Genomic DNA, 19,776 nt, shown 5'->3' with positions numbered 1-19,776 from the left:
AGATCAGTGCATATTTTAAAAAAACATCTGTCATGGAGAAGTTTACCAAAGTTTAACGTGTGGCCGCAACACGCTTCGTGTACGGAGGAGCCGACTCGCTGTCTTTTTTTTTTCTCTCCCCAATCATAGTTAATGAATGTGAGTTTGTGTAAAACCAGGGGTCATTTATTTAAATATTGGTATTTGTATTGAAAAAAATCTGAGTGACTCCATCGCTATGTGGGATTCATTCTTGATTGATAACAGATCCAGCAACGGACTATTTGTATGCATCCAGACTTTTTTACGCTTTCAAACTCTTCCATGTAAATGTCGACGACTTACTCACCAGATCCACGTGTAGATCCAGTTGTCCAAGACAAGCGGAAGCGGGTTAACAGTCCACTTTCTTATCGGCGAAAACATCGATTTCGGCATTAAATATTGGTCCTCTATGCCAAGTGTCTCTCATTTTTCCACATACCTTCGTTTATTATCACCTTCTAAATGTTTAACGGTATCGGACAAAATTCTGGGCGTCGTGCTATAAGACGTATTTTCGTTTCGTCTCCAACCGACTTAGCGTTGAAGAATGCAATGTTAGACCGTCAATATGGCCTGTCACGTGACTTTGTAGGTGCACGAGCTCTATATTACTTCGCTCACGTTTTTGTGGGTGAAAAATAACTCAATAAGCCAAAGGGGGGAAAAGAAAAACACTTAAGGAGTTAATACAATCCAGTTTCTTTAAAGGATCACAATGAAGAAGTCTCATGAGATTTGGTGGTGTCTTGTAAGATAAGTGGAAGTCGCATGTGATCTAATCTAAAGTACATCTTCACCTGAAAGTATTTGGTTAAACCGTGTATTGCATGAGCGCACGAGTGTTCACATTTGGATGAAAACAACTAGCGTGTGAAAAATTCTCGTCTGCTTGTGCCCAGTGCAGCGTGGCTGGGACCACATGGACACCGCAGAGCCCGGATGACGTTACAGGAGGGCCCACCCCGAAAAAAAAATAATGTTGTTGTTCGCTGCAGCCAGGCAGAAAGAGATGAACACTAACACGTCATAACCACTGTCTGATGATTTTGTTTTGACACAGGTACAGTTGTGGTGACACGGGGGGAAATGGAGACATCTCAATAATGCGTCATTTTAAATGGCATCAGCCACAAACGGCTTTTGTTCTGTTGTTCTAAATGAAAATTGTAGATGAAAATGAATAGATGTAAACTGTTGTTAGAAAATACAACCCCGGAGTTTTGGCACAATCCTGTTTAGTAACATGGATAAAAACAAAACGACTTCTACCTCAAGGTAGACGTCAAGGTGAACGAGCAATGAGAGGGCCGACGAAGAGGGCGACCGCAGCGTAGGCTCGGGATGGAAGTCTCGTTTGATCAATTAGGACAAAGACTCCCTTGGGAGGTTCCAGAGTTTCACTGCCCTCCATTGACCCGTTTTCATTCAGGCCTGTTAAGTGCTCTCAGCCCAACTGATGAGAAGAAAGGTTAGCTGGATTCTGTCTGTCTTGTCTGGCCTGCAAGTCCATCCATGTTACAGTCTTTAGCGAACAAACCAGGCACGTTTTTGGAATGTGGGAGGAAGCTGGAGAAGGTTTTGGGGCAAGGCTGGAGTCGAGATTTGAAACCACAGTCTCAAGACTGTGAGCCACACGGGCTGATCTTCAGTCCACTTTGCTCCTAGCCTGCATCTCATGGAACATAGTTGTTGCAGTAACACTTTTTTCTACCCATGAATATGAATTATTAGCCCTCCTATTAGTATTCCTTAATGCAGAACTGCAATGCTGAAAGTTCACAAGTTGACTTCCCTTGAGGGAGACACTGCGACATTCTTAGGGACGTTAATGGGAGGGGACTCACAGTTTGTTTTGAAAGAGATTATACTGCCTTGCGGATGTACCTGGTCCATTTCGCGCAAGCTATACAAGAACATAGATATCTTTCGGAATAAATAGAACGTTTAATTTAATTGACATTTTCCTCCAAGTGATGTCCTAATGCAACCGTCAACTCCTGTTCTTACCTTTCCTCAGGTGCTTTTTCTTGGTCTTGCGTCGCATCCCGTTGACTCCCGGCACAGGCTTCATATCGCTTTTACTGATGTGCGGCGGGTGCAGAATGGGCTTCGGCGCACGGGTCAGGCACACTGGCAGACCTACAGCGCACATCAGGATACCGGTCATACCTGATGCGTATGTAACAACACACAAACAAACAAATACAGAGACAAATTGAAAAATGATCTTTAGTGGTCTCGGAATACATTCATCACAAAAGGAAACTCTTGACCTGATCCGACCTGCTAGCGCTGGATGCACAGGTCCAGAGCCGGTCAGGTTTTTGACTGGAAGAGCAGGAACCCTGCAAGGGAAACAAAACTGATTTCAAACAACAAAACTCAATTCCCATGAGGAAGCAGAGTCTGGGTTCTCTGAGTAGGGATCTCCTATTTCTGGGGTTGAGGTCACCATTGCGGTTAAAAACCTCCTCTGTGGCAAGGACTCGGGAATGGACGAGATTCGTCTGGGTTTCCGATAGGTTCTGGATGTTCTGGGGCTGTCCTGGTTGAAACGCTCCTGCAACATTGTATGGACATCAGGGACAGTGCCTCTGGATTGGCAGACAGAGTTTTGGTCCCCATTTTTAAAAAGGGGGACCAGAAGGTGGGGGGGATAATACTCCTCAGCCTCCCTCAGGGGTTCTGAGTCAATTGGGAAGTCCAATCTTAGATTCAGGAGGAGCAATGTGGTTTTTGTCCTTGCCATGGAACAGTGGGCCAGCTCTACATCCGTGGCAGTTGTAGGGTGGAAGGAATTTCGCCCAAACAGTCGACATGTTTTGTGGACTTGGAGAAGGTGTTCGATCGCGTCCCTCCCAGAGTCCAGTGGGGGGGATTTAGGAGTATGGGGTACCGAACCCCCTGATATGGACTGTTCGGCCCCTCAATGACTGGTGTCAGAGTTTGGTCCGCATTGCCCCCAGTAAGTCGAACTTGAAGGTTGGACTCCCCCAAGGCTGCCCTTTGTCACAGATGCTGTTCATAACACTTATGGACAGAATCTGGGGGGTCTGGTTTGATGGCCTCCATATTGAATCTCCTCTTTTTGCAGATGATGTGGTTCTGGTGACTGTTGACTGAGATGCTGCCTCAAGTGGAGGAGTTCAGGTGTCTTGGGGTCTTGCTCATGAGAGAGGCAAGAATGGAGCGGGAGATCGACGGGTTTATCGGTCCAGCATCAGCGGTGATGCCGACTTCGTATCGCTCCTATGGGGTAAAGAAGGAGATAAGTCGAAAGGTGAAGCTCTCAATTTACCGGTTTATCTACATTTCTACCCTCACCTATAGTCACAAGCTGTGGGTCATGACCGAAAGAAAGAACAAGATCCCAGATACTAGTGGCCGAAAGTCCTCCGCAGGCTGTTCGGACTGTCCCTTACTGACAGAGTGAGAAGCTCAGTCATCCCGGAGGGGCTAAGAGTCGAGCCGCTGCTCCTCTGCATTGAGAGGAGCCAAATGAGATATTCAGGCATCTGTTTCAGAGACCTCCCAGATGCCTCCCTGGTGAGGTGTCCCACCGGAAGGAGACCCCGGGGACGCCCCAGGACACACCGGAGAGACTACATTTCTCGGCTGGCTTGGGAACCACTTGGGATTCCCCCAAAAGAACTAAACAAAGTGCCTGGAGAAAAGGAAGCCTGGTTGTCCCTGCCAAACTTAGTGCCCCCACGACCCGACCTTGGATAAGTGGTAAAAGATGGATGGATGACTGAATTTCATAGTCATGTGTTTTGGCTCTGCAAGCGACTTTCAAACTGTCTCCCTCCACATCTCACCGGACGGACTCCTCCTTCATTCGACCTAGCTAAAAATCCTAATCAGTGATGTTTAAATGCTTTATGGCAAACTACGGTATGTGTACAGTGAAGCAAGCAGCTTTCTACTTCTACTGTTCTGTTTTATGAGCCACAGTTCGGAGCAGCATATTAAAAAAAAGGCAGGTGTTGAGATACTGGTCTCTGTATGTCCACGAAACTAATTTGTTGACACAAGCAAGCAGATGGCCACACCGTTAATATTTGTGCATATAAACATGGAGCATTTTGAAGCAACCTCCCCAAACAAACATTTTAATTCACGCTCATCATGGATGATAGGAACACTACGTCATTGGGTACACTCGCACAAACATGAGATACAAAGCAAGTACTTTATCAGTAGTTTAAGTGCTTACAAAGATTACTTCCTTGTGATATTGTCAATTATTGTGTTGTACACGCACAAACACAGACACACGCACACACTTCATTGTTGCATTTTTAAAATTTTCATGACTTGCAAAATAGAGACAAAATTTGAGGATCAATTTGATATAGCTCTTGCAAGCAGGTTTTTTCATAAATAAAAGAAGGATGTGCTCATAACGGAATAATCTGATTTAACCATAAAAGAGCAACTCATAAAATAAATCCCCGAGGTTCCAAGTGTCTGTGTTTCTATATTCTGCTGCGTGCCAAAAAAAAAAAAAGTGATGTCTCACATTCTGTGTAGATTTCTGATGTCTGCTCGCCTCCCTCCCACACGCCAGCATGTGCAAGAGGTTTGTGTTGGGGCACACGTGAGCGAGCCAGCGTACGTAAACCACTCGCATCCTGTATGTTGAGCCACTCGCCTGAGAATTGTTTCGCTCTGCCGTGCCTCGGCCTCTTCGGCAGTGCCTGGGTGAGAAAGCCCTCGCACGCTCGATTTACAATCTTTCTCCACCGCCCTTTGCGCACGTGCAAACCGTGCACCTCCGGAATAGAAATGATCATCTATTTGCTATTAAGTAAATACTGTAAACTTTCAGTGAGGCGTAATAAGGCAGCTAGATGTCTTTATTGGTGAAATACGTGTGTCTCTCCCTATGAGTGTAAAGGACCATGTGGAATGAAATCAGAAATCAGAGAGACTTTTCATTTTAGTAAAAGGGTGCTGCATACCGACGTGGCCAAACGGAACCCGACTGACGTTCTTCGCAACTGTTTTCACTGAGTGGCCATTTGGTCGGCCAATGGTTTTGCCACGGAAAATGTAAATTAGCGGCTTACAGCCAATCAAAACGCATGCAAGCATTCACTCATGCTGAAAATGCCTTTTTAAGGCCAACGAGACACCAAACACAATATGAGTCGATAAAGCATGAACTATTGTGTTTTAAATCATTACTCACCGTAATTTCCGGCCTATAAGCCGCCACCTTTTTCACACGCTTTCAACCCTGCAGTTTATGCAGTGGTGCAGCTAATTGGTGTTTTTTTTTCCAACAGCCGCAAGGGGGCACTCGAGTGGAAAATGTAAGAGTGAGACCGGTGGAATATATGTGCCGAGGAAGTGACTTTTACCAGTTCAGCCCTGTTAGCGCTGTGCTAGCGTGTTAGTGCCGTGTCTGAGTGATTTTTACCGGTATGTTTTTTTTAACCGGCTCTGTTAGCACGGCGGCGCTAGCTTTAAACTCTCTGTGTACCGTCTTTCTTTGTAAATATCTCGTGTTTCAATGTGGGCACTTGCGGCTTTTACACAGCTGCGGCGTATGTATGTACCACATCATATTCCCTTTACAAATGAACTGGGCGAGGCTTATAACCAGGTGTGCTCTGTAGGCCGGGAATTACGTAGAATAATGTGCCTATGGAGGAAAAAAATAAATGTTTGTGACCAAAATGTACCCAAACATACCACGCTGGGTATGTACACATGAATGTAGCCAGCAAAGACTCCTTTAAAATATCCATTTATCCATCCACATCCTTTCTCTTTATCAATGCATTCCTTTCTCAATGATTAATCTCTTTTTGTGGTTTAATAAATGTTATAACATACAATATAGCCTATGCAGGCTTGCCGTTCAGGCCATCCATATAGCCAATCGCTCAATGGGCGGGGGGGTGTCTGCAACTCTTATTTTTATGCGATTGTCTGCCCCCAACTGGATTCGACCGGAGTGTGCCCCAGGCTTCAAGTGAAAATTAGAAAAAGTATACATATGTTTTGTTACGGAGGCAAACTACTCAGATCAATCGTAATTTCCCGCGATCCATTATTCATTTTCTCCCTGTAGAACCTGACCTCCACGGCTAAGTGGTCCTCATAAGTACGCCACAACTCCTCTCTCATGCTCAGACACACAACGAATGAAACCATGAAGACGGTGACGTCGCACACTTCCACAGTTCGGCGCTGCAACGGCACAGTGTGATCATGACAAATGTGTTCAAGGGAGAAGCGAGCGAAAGAGCCGCAATATTTCCTGCCTACGGGGGCCTACATAAGCTCATTACGGAGCACTAACCATGTCAGATACACACGTGGGAGACGCCAGGGCTTTTCTGCAGAAGCACCGATCATCACGTGAACCCGAATAGTACAGAGAAATACAAAGATACAAAGACGGAGCTCATTACCCTGGTGGAATGGTTCCTCTTGGTGTGGCCATAGAGATGCGCTGAGTGCCCGGTCGGTTCAGGTTGTTCTGTCCGTTGATAGAAAGGGCATTGTGGCCATGGGACGGCATTGCGGCAAAGTTGGCTGGGGACAACGGCGCCCGAACCTGTTCGTCTTTGGCCTGCCCGCCTCCCGCGCTGATGTTATTAGTGGCCGACGAGGTCGGAGACCAAAGAGAAGTTCCGGCAAAGGTGTTGCTCTGCCGCACGGCCGTCGGGGCTCCCGCGGCACCCGTACCGCCGGACGCCCCTCCGTGGAGCTTCCGTCGCTGGGATGCCAGGATGGCGTTGGACGCGGCTCTCGTGCTGTTGACCAAGATGCATTGCTGGCAGGAGCAAGGTTGGCCGGAGCTGGCCCCCACGGGCCAAGACTGCGACTTGGGGATGGAACCCATGATGAGCGGGTAAGCAAGATCCATCCGCCGCCGAAGCCGCCGCTTGCGCTGGGTCTGCTTGTTGGTTTGAGACATGCCGTTGAAGTCGATGAGGTAAGAGAAGCCCAGAGAGGTCAGATCCAGCCACGGGTGCTGCTTCTCGTACGCATTCTGGATGGTCACGCAGATTTCCATGTCATACGGCGTCCAAGAGCCGTTGTCGTTCTCCCACTCCCACACCACGCCTTTCCCCGGAGCGGAGGACGGTTCGTAGAAGTTCCTCTGCACTGGCCTCATGGTCCCTGAAAATGCAAGAAAGAATTGAAACGGAACATTAGATTAGTCGCCATTTAAACTAAAATGACACTTGCAATCCTCAACGATTACATATTGGAATGTGACTCTGTAGAAACCGTGAAAGATACCCACCATGCATCTGCCGTAAGATGCATTCTTTGCACATTTACTACTGAATAAATACTCCCAGTAAAACCGGTAATAATAATCATACAAAAACTTGTGTGACGAATATTCTCGCCATTTTTAAATGAGGAAAAAATATTCTGTGATCTCTGATCTTTGGAAGATTTAGAGGGACCATCGGTATTTTGTGGCACTGTCGCACAGATGTGAAATTTAAAGGATGATTTCAGTGAGCAAGTTCATCATAAAAAGTGTAATTGCTACTTTAACCTCAATTCAAACTCTTACTTAATCCAATTAGGAAATTAATACGCGCTGAGGCAGGAACTTGAGCCGCTAATGAAGATTACTTTGTAATAAATGTCTGAAAGGCTCCAGGCATATATTACTAATTGTCACATCAGATTGGCGGTTCACATTGTTGAAACTTCCTCCCCACAAAGCAAGCTCGTGTAAGATCAAAAAAAAAAAAAAAAAAAAAAAAAAAAAAAGAAAAGAAAAACTTGAGAAGCTGAGCCGAAGCATCAAATATTCAGAGAAACGGACATCATAACCCACAATCCTCTGCACCGGTGTCCAAACTCTGAGCACCAATGCGCAACTAACTACCGTAATTTCCGTCCGACAAGCCGCGACTTTTTTCACACGCTTTCAACCCTGTGGCTTATGCGGTGATGCGGCTAATTTGTGCATTTTTTTTCTACCGGGCACTCGAGCGGAAAAGGTAAGACTGAGACCCCATGGAATATATGCACCGAGGAAGTGACCTGTTAGCGCTGTGCTAGCGCTGTGGTAGCGTGTTGCTGCTGTGTTACTGGCGTGTCTCAGTGATATTTACTGGTAAGTTTTATTTTAACCCGCCCCTGTTAGCGTTAGTGTCACCCTGCTAAAAATTTTCCATTAATTTCTAAAGAACTATAGAACTTTAGGACCCAAATTCTATAGAATTCCTTTAGAAATTCTATCGTTCTGTAGAAATTCTATAGAAAATCACAGCCAAAGTTCTACAGAACAAATTGTTCTGTGCAAATTCTATAGAATTTCTATAGAAATTTTTTAGCAGGGTAGCGCTAGCTTTACCGCGCCGCTGGCGTAAGCACCACGCTAGCGTTAAACTATGAGACTGGTGGAATATATGTGCAGAGAAAGTGACTTTTACTAGTCCGCCCCTGCTGTGTCTCAGTGATTTTTACCGGTATATTTTTTTTAACCGGCCCTGTTAGTGCGGCGCAAGCATTAGCACAGCGCTCGCTTTAGTGTTAAACTCTGTGTACCGTCTTTGTAAATATCTCGTGTTACAATGTGGGTTTCACTGTGGGCACTCGCGGCTTTTACGCAGCTGCGGCGTATGTATGTAAAAAATGGTATTTCCTTTACAAATGTACTCGGTGAGGCGTATAACCAGGTGCGCTCCGTAGGCCGGGGAATTACGGTACTTGTGGTCACTTAGCTCACTGGCCCATCACTCGGGAAACGTCATCCCAACACATCAGCAAGTTTTCCAGGACATCCTTCCTTTCTCATGCGGCTTAACTGCGCTGCGACAAAATACAGTGTGAGGGGAGCGTGTGCAAAAGCAGAAGGAGACTGAGAATCAGTTCAGAAACAAAACAAAACAGCATTCTTTTAGCAACTCCGTACGGGCTGCAGGGATTGAACGCATCAGCATAACCACCGATGTGAACTTTTTTCCCCCCTTCAAGGATTCATCCGCGTGGCTAATTTGATTTGGAGCTGCTCAGAAACGTGCACACACACGACATCTCTCAAGGACGGTCGGAACTGGAATTGCTTTTCTTTTTCAGTTCAGTTTTCAAAATGTGTTCTTTATCGTGCTGAAGTATTTTCAGCTTCCAACAGTGGGTCGTGACAAACTGACTTTTAATGATTTGGAAACTTTCTGCAGTGTATATTTTTGATTTTATACTTAATATGCAGAGTATCAGCGGCACGGAGGTTCAGCTGGTAAAGTGTTGGCCTCATAGTTCTGCGGTCCCGGGTTCAACCCCAGAACCGCCTGTGTGGAGTTTGTATGTTCTCCCCGTGCCTGTGTGGGTTTTCTCTGGGCACTCCGGTTTCCTCCCACATCCCCCCAAAAACATGCAACATTAATTGGACACTAAATTGCCCTGAGGTGTGATTGTGAATGTGGTTGTTTGTTCTCTATGTGCCGTGTGATTGGCTGGCGACCAGTTCAGGGTGTACCCTGCTTCCTGCCCGTTGACAGCTGGGATAGGGTCCAGCACTCCCCGCGACCCTCGTGAGGGTAAGCGGCAAAGAAAATGGATGGATGGATGCCGAGTCTCTGGAGATGGGAAGAAAATCATTGAAAACTGGAATTCCTAAACTAAACTAAAGTTGAAATTAAATTTAAATTCCGTTTTGATGGCATGATTTGCACAGAAAATGTGGGAAAAAAAAGTATTTGAAGGTTTCGCTTAAACAACAGAACACTTACTGCTGTAATTTACAGCTGTGTCCACAAAAAAAAAAAAAAAAAAAATCCAAACATGAGTTGTTGACGTTCTTATGGCAACTCTCCACGTCCTTCCTAACAGGAAACAGAGCGAAAGTGTCCACTTCCTGACTGGGGCCAGGAGATTTTAGTAGCCATCTTTCCTGCCCCCCCCCCCCCCATCCCACCCCCCCGTCTTCCTCGGCTTCCGATCAAGCGAGCGCAAGCTGTGTGATGTATGGCCTCGTCAGACTCCGCAGAGGCACTCTAACCGCACTGCCGCTCAAGGTTAAGGAAGTTCAGGGTGCGCTCGACGGCCCCTTCGGGTCTCATCTGGAGGAAAAACTTCCTGCAGCCCGTTTGTTGCTGGAGGCAAAGTGTACTTCCATTTTGTTTTCCTCTGGCACTGACCGGTGCCTTAATTACTCCTGAATGGCTGGACCAGATGAATGCAAAGGGAGTATCCGGGACCAACCTCACAAGCCAGCTGCAAGAAATAAAAACAGATGCCATGCAGTTGAAATCTGCCAAAAGTATTAAACTGATAGAAATTGAAAATAAAACAGAATTGAGCTCCCTTCGCAGCGAGAACTCGTCGCAAGTCTTTCAACAGCATCCTGGAGTTCATCTGTGGGATTTTCTTTTTTTCAAGCCATTCATCCAAATGTGCATTTGCAAGGTCACAGGTCGCCGGGCCTTTCAATATTTCTTCTCGTTCATCACAAAGACACGAATGAGAACGTGTTCTTTCAAACAACAAACCCATCCGAGTATTTCTTTCTCCGTCGGGTTTTTGCTTCGCGCCTTTGCGCAGTCAAACAGGAACGGAGAAAGGCCTTCCATTTTCAACATCTTCACATCAGATACTTCAATCTATCGTTCTTAATATTAAAATGGGAAGTCTAACGACGCCGTTACTGTGCATCTGCGAAAGAGTTGTTAGACATGCACCCAAGATAACTCAATATAAGCCCACGTGAACATATTCATAAAGACATCGTGGTACGTTTTGCACACATGCACAATGAATCCCATTGGTCGCTGATCCTCACCGGGGGCAAACTTACTACGAGGGAAAAAACAGCCAATGGATCTCTCCGACTGGCAATATTCAGCTCCGCCCCCCCTTAACAACAGTTACCATCTCCCACAGTCTTCCAAAATGGCGATTGAACAGAACAGGTTTGAAGTCGATTCTTTAACCTTTTCCCACGGCTGCAACGGGGCACTCGAGCGGAAATGGTAAGAGTGAGACTGGTGGAATATATGTGCCGAGGAAGTGACTTTTACTGCTCCGAGCCTGTTAGCGCTGCGCTAGCGTGTGACTGCCGTGTCTCAGTGATTTTTTCTGGTATGTTTTTTTTTAACCGGCCCTGTTAGCGCGGCACTAGCGTTAGCACGGCTCTAGCGTAGGCGTTAAACTCTCTGTGTACCGTATTTCTTTGTAAATATCTCGTGTTTCTGTGTGGGCACTTGAGGCTTATGTATGTACCAAATGGTATTTCCTTTACAAATGTATTGCGTGAGGCTCATAACCAGGTGCGCTCTGTAAGGCCGGGAATTACGGTACAAAAATAATAAGAACATTGTTGCTATTGCACATTATTGATATTGCACAGAACACAGGCCACAGGAAGGGACCCAGGATTTATTGTTTTTTTCGTGCTCACAATTTTTAGTTGATTGTAAATAATATTTTGGTTTAAATTTGTACAGAGAGGCAGAGGGATGCATGACTTGCCTTGACCTCGCAAATAACAAAACGCCTCAAAACGAAACGAATAGTGCCTTGACGCTTATGTTGAAAACCTTTCAATAAGGCTCACGAGATTTTAATGTGCTGTAGTGGGATGCGTTCAATGGCGCGAGTGTCACCGACAGTGCAGTATACCGCATGTGAACGTTAACTGCGGCCTTTTCCCTGAGCAGGCTGCCAGCGGCCCACTTGTCAACCTTCCCCTCCACAGCCTCTCTTGGCCGCGCACCAGAACCGTCTCGCTGAGCCGCTCCTCACATTTTCCACTCACTGGACTCCGTCCTGCTCGCACAAAGCTCAACTCTTGGACAAGGAGAAAACGTCTGTCACCGAGTTAAGGCCCGTATCACGCTCAGCACATCGAGGCTTTCTCCATCTGAGAAGTACCGGGATCGCAAGCTTTATGACACTGCCATATCCTTCGCGTTTCTAATTTCTCGGAGGCTGTGTTAAGCCTATTAAAAGTGTGGTGAGACATTTCTTATAAAAGTACAAAAACGCAGCCCCAACCGACTCCCTCAAAATTTGCTCCACCGATACTGCTCGGCTTCGACAAGGATGTGTGCTACGTTTCTTAGCTCCAAGCAATCGATGCCAAAACAGGATTATCGTGACCACTCCTCATTTTTGCTGCATTTAGTCATAGGTCACAGTTTATGCTGTCAGGAAGGAGATAGTGCTGATATTTTATGGAAATGATCCTGGTGGTCCATTTGAACAGGACTGAGAGAAGTTAGTTAGTTAGTTAGTTAGTTGACTGACTGACTTGATTGGATGTTTCTAGCTCGTTTTGGAGGGTGCTGCGGATACTGTTGGAGGATGCTTTTTTCCCCTCCGCGTGTTCGTTTAATTTCGGGGAGTGAGAATGTTGGTTATCCTGGAGATGATGAACAGTTTATTCAAAGAATTTACTTACAGTATATTCCGGGCAGTTATGAGTTACAGACAATGGCTATATTAAGCCGATCACAAGTGCGAAGGTACAGAGAAAGGACTCATACTTTATCTTGTCAGAAGGGCGGACCATGAGCGGTATCAAACCTGCGGCATGATATCGGGGCTTTCCACTTAGACAAAGGGTTTCTGTCTCGACCGGTTCTATCTGGCAATGGATTATTACAAAGTTTCTCTTATACAATATAGCACGGTTAGCTACGTGCAGAGATGCGCGATATCACTCAAGGACACAGAACAGAGCCCCATTAAGGACATGAGGAAATTATGCAGTCATGACAAAATATGGGCATAAGACATACTTCACAACCCGACACGCAACCTCAGCACCCCGAAACCTCCTGATACTACACTCGCTCCTGGTGAGTATGTTACCATGTATATCTTGAGCTGTACCTATGATGACTTTTTGCATCAATCAACCAATCAAATCAATGCATTGTAATACATACCAGCAGTGTGATTTGTACAAATATGGCACTCACCTCATAACTAGGTGCTTTGAAAAAAAAAAAAAACACACACACCAAACATATATATGTATTTTTTCTGTGGCAAAATATTGTAATAAGTGGAGAAATGTCGGCGGCACGGCGGCTCAGCTGGAAAGCGTTGGCCTCGGACCCGGGTTCGATCCCGACCCGCCTGTGTGAAGTTTGCATGTTCTCCCGTGCCTGCGTGGGTTTTCTCTGGGCACTCCGGTTTCTTCCCACATCCCAAAAACATGCAACATTAATTGGACACTAAATTGTCCCTAGGTGTGATTTTGAGTCCGGCTGTTTGTCTCAGGGTGTACACCGCCTCCTGCCCATTGACATAGACACCAGCACTCCCTGTGACCCTTGTGAGGATAAGCAGCTAAGAAAATGGATGGATGTAAAAATGTCCATCTTTGTGTCACTGCAGAGACTTGAAATGACGATAGCGGTCATTTTCTGTGTTCTGTACACTGGATGGAAATCTTAATATGCCACCAAAATTGTAATAAGCTAATAAGATAAATAACATTACATCACATTAAACCTTGCCTAGAGTTAGCAAGTCCGACATGTAAACATGCTCTGCCAAAGGTGGTACAGAGGGGCCTTGAAATACGAGTCGAATTCTTTCAGCGACCACGTCCACAACTCAAAAACATCAAAAATTCGTATCGCAAATCATCCTTCCCCATTGAAAGAAATGGAAATGCCATTAATGCGAAAGCCGCAGACCATCATACGCAAAATAAAAAGCAAAAACTGCATTCAACCTTAGTAGAAACAATGTGATCGCAATTACAGTATTGACTTGGTTGTTATTAAAATAATACCTGATAGCTTTGCCCATAACGCAAACAGGCAGGAGGCAAAGAAAAAGCACTTTCCAAAAAGACACCCCAAACAGATAAATCCAAGTTGGATGAGATGATGAAGAAACAGAAAGCTGCCTAGTTGTTAAAAATACATCACACACGTACCGAGCGAAAACATCTGGCCCAAACAAATCAGTCACTGTAAATCACGAGGGGAGATTATTATTTCATGCATATACCACTGAAAGGTAGCTGCTCCGTTCATACCTGTGAAGTCAAAAGCGTTTAACCGTTCATTAACAACCAAGCTGAGATCAGAGGCCGCAATAATGAGGGTGACAGCCGGCATTAAGCTGCTTGAACAGAACCGCATTGTAGGTTTCAATATCACAGTTGCGCTGCGCTTCGCTCGCACAATCAGACATCAAAGCTCATTTTCTCCGCCGCTGTGACACATTCATTTGCCGCGCTTAACCGTGTGCCGCGAGAGCGAGCTGCCGCTCGGGTTCCCAAAAGCTTCATTTTGTCTTTGTCCGCAATCACGACGGATGCGCAGAGCCACAGTCGTGGTTGTGTTTGGCAGAGGCGGGGAAGAAAATGACTACGAGAAGGACGAGGGTGAGATTTGTCAGGTCAAGACAATAAAAAGGGATTTTTTTTTTTTTGTTTGGCCTTATAGGAAGGAGGAAGTGAACACCGATATAAAGAAAGATTCTCACCACAAAATGAGGCTAAAAGAGGCTCAAGTCACCAGCTTACTGAAGATATCTTCACTTCTTAATATCACCATGTTGGTTTAAATTTGACACTTTTTCGAATTTAATTGTTTTTAAATCGTTTCCATTTTACGTTCCCTGGATGACTTTTGTGCCTTGTTAACGCCACTTATTTCCAGAAATGAGCCACACAAAACCCACTCCCCCAATCTTCCATCCATCCATCCATCCAATTTCTTAGCCGCTTATCCTCACAAGGGTTGCGTGAGTGTTAGAGCCTATCCCAGCAGTCAACGGGCAGGAGGCGGACTACAACCCTGAACTGCCGTTCACATCGAGACAAACAGCTGCACTCACAATCACACCTAGGGGCAATTTAGAGTGTCCAATTAATCCAGCCATCCATTTTTTTGCCACGTATCCCCACAAGGCTTGGGGGGAGTTCTGGAGCTTATCCCAGCTGTCAACAGGCAGGAGGCGGGGTACACCCGCAATTGGTGGCCAGCCAATCGCAGGGCACATGTACACAAACAGTCGCACTCACAATCACACCTAGGGGCAATTCGGAGTGTCCAATTAATGCTGCATGTTTTGGGGATGTGGGAGGAAACCGGAGTACCCGGAGAAAACCCACGCAGGCACGGGGAGAGCATGCAAACTCCACACAGGAAGGGCTGGGATTGTACCCGGGTCCTCAGGACTGTGAGGCCAACACTTTACCACCTGATCCACTATGCCGCCCCCCGCCCCAACTAAAAAAAATCCAAAAAGTCTTGCTTGGCTTCACCCGAGTGACAGGAACAGACTAGTAGCGTACAATTTATCTGCAGATGTAAAACAAAAACTCCCAAAATAATTTGCAGTAGCACAGCCAGGCACCAGACTTCGTGCTAACCTTGAGAATTTGCGACCGTCCTCGCCACATCACCGCGTACGTGTGCGACGGCGAGGCTCGCCGCGCGCGTGTGCTGGTCTACCTGCGGGATGCACGACAGCTGAAAAAAGACGCGCGAGGCCGAAATTTCCGATCACTGCGCCGTGCGTCCTCCGCACAATATCGTGCCATCGTTTGTCAGGGCAGACAGAGCGACATTATATTTCACGACAGGCCTCACACACAAATGACATTTTGCATCACTATCTTGCCACATCAGCAAAAAGTTGACTTAGCGACGTGACAGATGAGTCGCTGTGGAACGGCTCGTGTAGTTTAGCTCATAAAATGACCTTGCAACCGTCGTGTATGACTGGAACTAGCGATAACCGGAGTCATTGAGGCGGGGGTACTCAAAGAGTTAATCAGCCGTGTCGTGTTTGGATCGTGCACATTTTGCTCTGCAAGGTACTCAAAACGAATAAACAGCCGAGCAAAAATGAAAGATGGAAGATTTCAGTCCATCTTTCCAGGGCAGGAGGGAGTTCTCTAAATCAGAAGTCCCCAAACCTGATTTGCACAACAGACGGTACAGAAATATTTTCATGGACTTGTGTAGAAACCAAAAAAATTAAGCCGTTGTTTCAAGCTGGTCCCATATTGCGGTAATGTTTTTTTTTTTAATTTAAAAAAAAACCATTCAAAGGCTTGCCTTTAAATGCAAATTCATGTGATGAAAGTTTATGGCTTCATTGCTTTATTTCTGCAGAACCAGTTTGGAGTGGGCCAGTCATCTCCAGAAACAACCTTGGACCTCAAGATCATGATCTATTGATATCTTTGAAATAGATTTATTTTTCTTGGAAGTTATAAGCTTTTCCCTCTCTCTCATTACTTGATCTATCCTTTTTCAAATAAAGTCTCCAAAATGCTATCATTTTAGCTAGCTTGCACAGCGAAATGCGTGTGGTCTTACTTTTTCCCAAGACCTTGTCATCCCAGGCCAATAGATGCACCTGATTTTCAAAACAAAACACATTTTTTTCACGTCTCTCTGCACTGCCAGTACCCAAGTGCCAATATTTGAGCCCACTTCTATCTTGAGGAAACACCTTGCGGTCAGTTGCAGATGGATTGATCCATCCATCGCTCTCTGAGTCTCCCTCACTCCCTCACTCACCCTTTGGACGGCAAATAGTTTCTTTATTCAATATTTGATGCAAACAAAGATAAATACTTTTATATGGTCCAATACATATGCTGATTTTAAAAAAAAACTTTAATGAGCAGTTTTTAAGAGTACTGAGTAAGTATTTGAAAGACTACCTCACTTTTACCTGAGTCATCCATCCATCCATCCATCCATTTTCTTAGCCGCTTATCCTCAAAAGAGTCGCAGGAGAGTGCTGGAGCCTATCCCAGCTTTCAGTGGGCAGCTCATTACGATCAAATTGAAGGTCACTCTCCGGCCCTCGAGGGGTTGCCAGGGAAGATTTGTTCGCCGCTCAAACGCGGTTAAAGCCCGGCCGGGCAGGAAGGGTGGATGGATGGATGCATGGATGGATGGCAGGAGCGAGAAAAGAAGGGAAGCGTTCGTCAGTGCAGCATAAGTAAGAAATGGAACTTAGTCTCCCCAAAAATTGTTATTTGAGTGGATTGTCACTGTTGCTAACCTACCTAACAACATTAGCAATATCCTCCATCCATTTTCTTTGCCGCTTATCCTCACATGGGTCGCGGGGAGCGCTGGAGCCTATCCCAGCTGTCAACGGGCAACAATCGCACCTTGGGGCAATTCAGAGTGTCCAATTATTGTTGTTGTGGGAGGAAACCGGAGTGCCCAGAGAAAACCCACACAGGTACAGGGAGAACATGGAAACTCCTCGGAGGTGGGGCCGGGATTGAACCCGGGACGTCAGAACTGTGAAGCCAACGCTTTACCAGCCGAGCCACCGTGCCGCCCTACTTGAGTCATATTATTTTAAAGTAGTGGAGTACAAGTGTTGTCTAGTGTAGCCAGATCTTGCGTTTATGACCACATCATGGCTGTCACAGGAAAGAGATCAGCAAATGAACAGAGCTCAAAGACGAGACTTATGAGTCATGAGTTACTATACTTATGCCCTATCCACCAGTTTGTCACACCTTAAACAACAAAAATGAACAATTATTGCCTCTATATCTTGTTGCTAAAATGAGAAAACACGCACATCATTCATTGAGGATAATCAGCTGAGATTAACGGGCAACAATAGTCACGGATGCGATTCGAGGGTAAAAGTCAGCATCTGGAAAATATTCACGGTCGTGTTCTTCTTGACAATAGACGTCGGATACCAAATTAACGGCCTCAAATATGGCACGTATTTGCAAGAGGCTTTTTTTGAAGCTTGAAGATGTAACACTGTACCAGATGGATTACATTAGCTGTCACTGAAAAAGTGCAAGACTATTAAAGTATTAATGTTCTGAGGAGACTCGCGCTTTGGTTCCGACTGTGGTGAAAAAAGAAGAAAAAACCAAAAAGGAAAAGTCGAAAGAATCATCGCACACAGATGACCACAAGTTCTCAAAGCGGGAGACTGACGACACGTAATATGGTGTTATCGTGAATGAATAACTCATTAATTCTTGCTGAAAAGATGTCAACTTTGAAATTAAATCTCCGCAGTGTGACAGTGGGCGGGATTAATTGGGCCTCAGGCGGCGGTACACCACCCACACCGTTTTCCAGCTTCAGAGCGGGGACTCCAGCCCTGCTAGCTAATGATGTTTTGGAACAAGCAACAAAGTATTTATTACATGGCAAGATTACCTTGATTCCCCTCCATTGACTTCGCGGTCTTGTTTGCCGTCAGTGTTCAAATCTATTATCGTTAGGATTCCGAGTAGACCCCGAGGAACGTTATAGTCTCTCGTGGTTTTGTGCAGCGGCCACATTTAAATAGCAGCTTTATAATGTAATGGCTTGTGTCGAATGAAAAAAAAAAAGGGGGCTTGCAAAACCGTCGTATTCACTCAACACTGACTTCACACAGTATTACAGTGAAGAAAAGAAGTATTTCAACACCCTGCAAAATATATTGCAAGTCCTCCCGCTTAGAAATCAAGGAGGGGTTTGAAATTTTCATCGTAGGTGCATGTCCACTGTGAGAGAGAAAATCCAAAAAGAAAAATCCAGGAATCGCAATGTATGATTTTTTTTTCACGATTTATTTGTGGGATACAGATGCAAATAAGTATTTGGACAACTGAGAAAACCAATGTTAATATTTGGTACATGAGTCTTTGATTGCAATTACAGAGGTCAAACGTTTCCTGTAGTTTTTCACCAGGTTTGCACACACTTGCAGGAGGGATTTTGGCCCACTCCTCCACAGAGATCTTCTCTAGATCAGACAGGTTTTTCTGAGCTGTAGCTGAGAAACACTGAGTTTCAGCTCCTTCCAAAGATTTTCTATTGGGTTTAGGTCTGGAGACTGGCTAGGCCACGCCACAACCTTGATATGCTTCTTACGGAGCCACTCCTCATTTTTCCTAGCTGTGTGCTTCGGGTTATTGTCATGTTGAAAGACCCAGCCACGACCCATCTTCAATATTCTGACCGAGGGAAAGAGGTTGTTCCCCAAAATCTCACACTACATGGCCGCGCTCATCCTCTCCTTAATACAATGCAGTCGTCCTGTCCCATGTACAGAAAAGCAGCCCCAAAGCATGATGCTGCCACCACCATGCTTCACTGTAGGGATGGTGTTCTTGGGATGGAACTCAATCGTCTTCCTCCAAACTCAGTTAGTGCAATTATGACTAGAAAGTTCCAGTTTGGTCTCATCTGACCACAAAACTTTCTCCCACGACTCCTCTGTATCATCCAAATGGTCATTGGGAAACTTAAGACGTGCTTTGATCTGTGCTGGTTTAAGAAGGGGAACCTTTCATGCCATGCGTGATTTCAAACCATGACGTCTTAGTGTATTACCAACAGTCACTTTGGAAACGGTGGTGCTAGCTCTTTTCCGGTCATTGACCAAGACCTGTCGTGTAGTCCTGGGCTGATTCCTCACCTTTCTGAGGATCATTGAGACCCCACGAGGTGATATCTTGCACGGGGCTCAACTCCGATTGAGACTGACCGTCATGTTTAGCTTCTTCCATTTTCTAATGATTGCTCCAACAGTGGACCTTTTTTCACCGCCCTTTTCAGCCATGTGGAGTTGTACAATTTTTTCTCTGGTGTCTTTGGACAGCTCTTTGGTCTTGGCCATGTTACAAGTTTGAGTCTCACTGATTGTATGGCGGTGGACAGGTGTCTTTACGCAGCTAACGACCTCACACATGTGCATCTGATTCAGGATAGTACATGCACCGGAGGTGGACATTTAAAGGGGGACTAACAGGTCTTTGAGGGTCAGAATTCTAGCTCATAGACAGGTGTTGCAGCTGTA

General features: G+C 45.6%; 1 protein-coding gene across 2 annotated transcripts in view; it reads right to left on the bottom strand.

Annotated features, from left to right (window-relative positions):
* dtx1 (deltex 1, E3 ubiquitin ligase) overlaps positions 1 to 19,776 on the bottom strand; it is a 44,626-nt gene that overhangs the window by 9,510 nt on the left and 15,340 nt on the right. The window contains exons 3-5 of one of the 2 annotated variants that reach the window (XM_061817373.1): positions 6,450 to 7,164; positions 2,308 to 2,369; positions 2,032 to 2,193 (exon numbers count right to left, since the gene is read on the bottom strand). In XM_061817373.1, coding sequence (XP_061673357.1) covers positions 2,032 to 2,193; positions 2,308 to 2,369; positions 6,450 to 7,164 — 939 coding nt within the window. The remainder of the gene's footprint in view (positions 1 to 2,031; positions 2,194 to 2,307; positions 2,370 to 6,449; positions 7,165 to 19,776) is intronic. The other variant, XM_061817374.1, reaches the window with a different exon arrangement.

The sequence above is a fragment of the Syngnathoides biaculeatus genome, chromosome 4 (genome assembly GCF_019802595.1).
Source record: "Syngnathoides biaculeatus isolate LvHL_M chromosome 4, ASM1980259v1, whole genome shotgun sequence".
Classification (NCBI taxonomy): Eukaryota; Metazoa; Chordata; class Actinopteri; order Syngnathiformes; family Syngnathidae; genus Syngnathoides; species Syngnathoides biaculeatus.
This window is presented reverse-complemented; position numbering and strand designations above follow the sequence as displayed.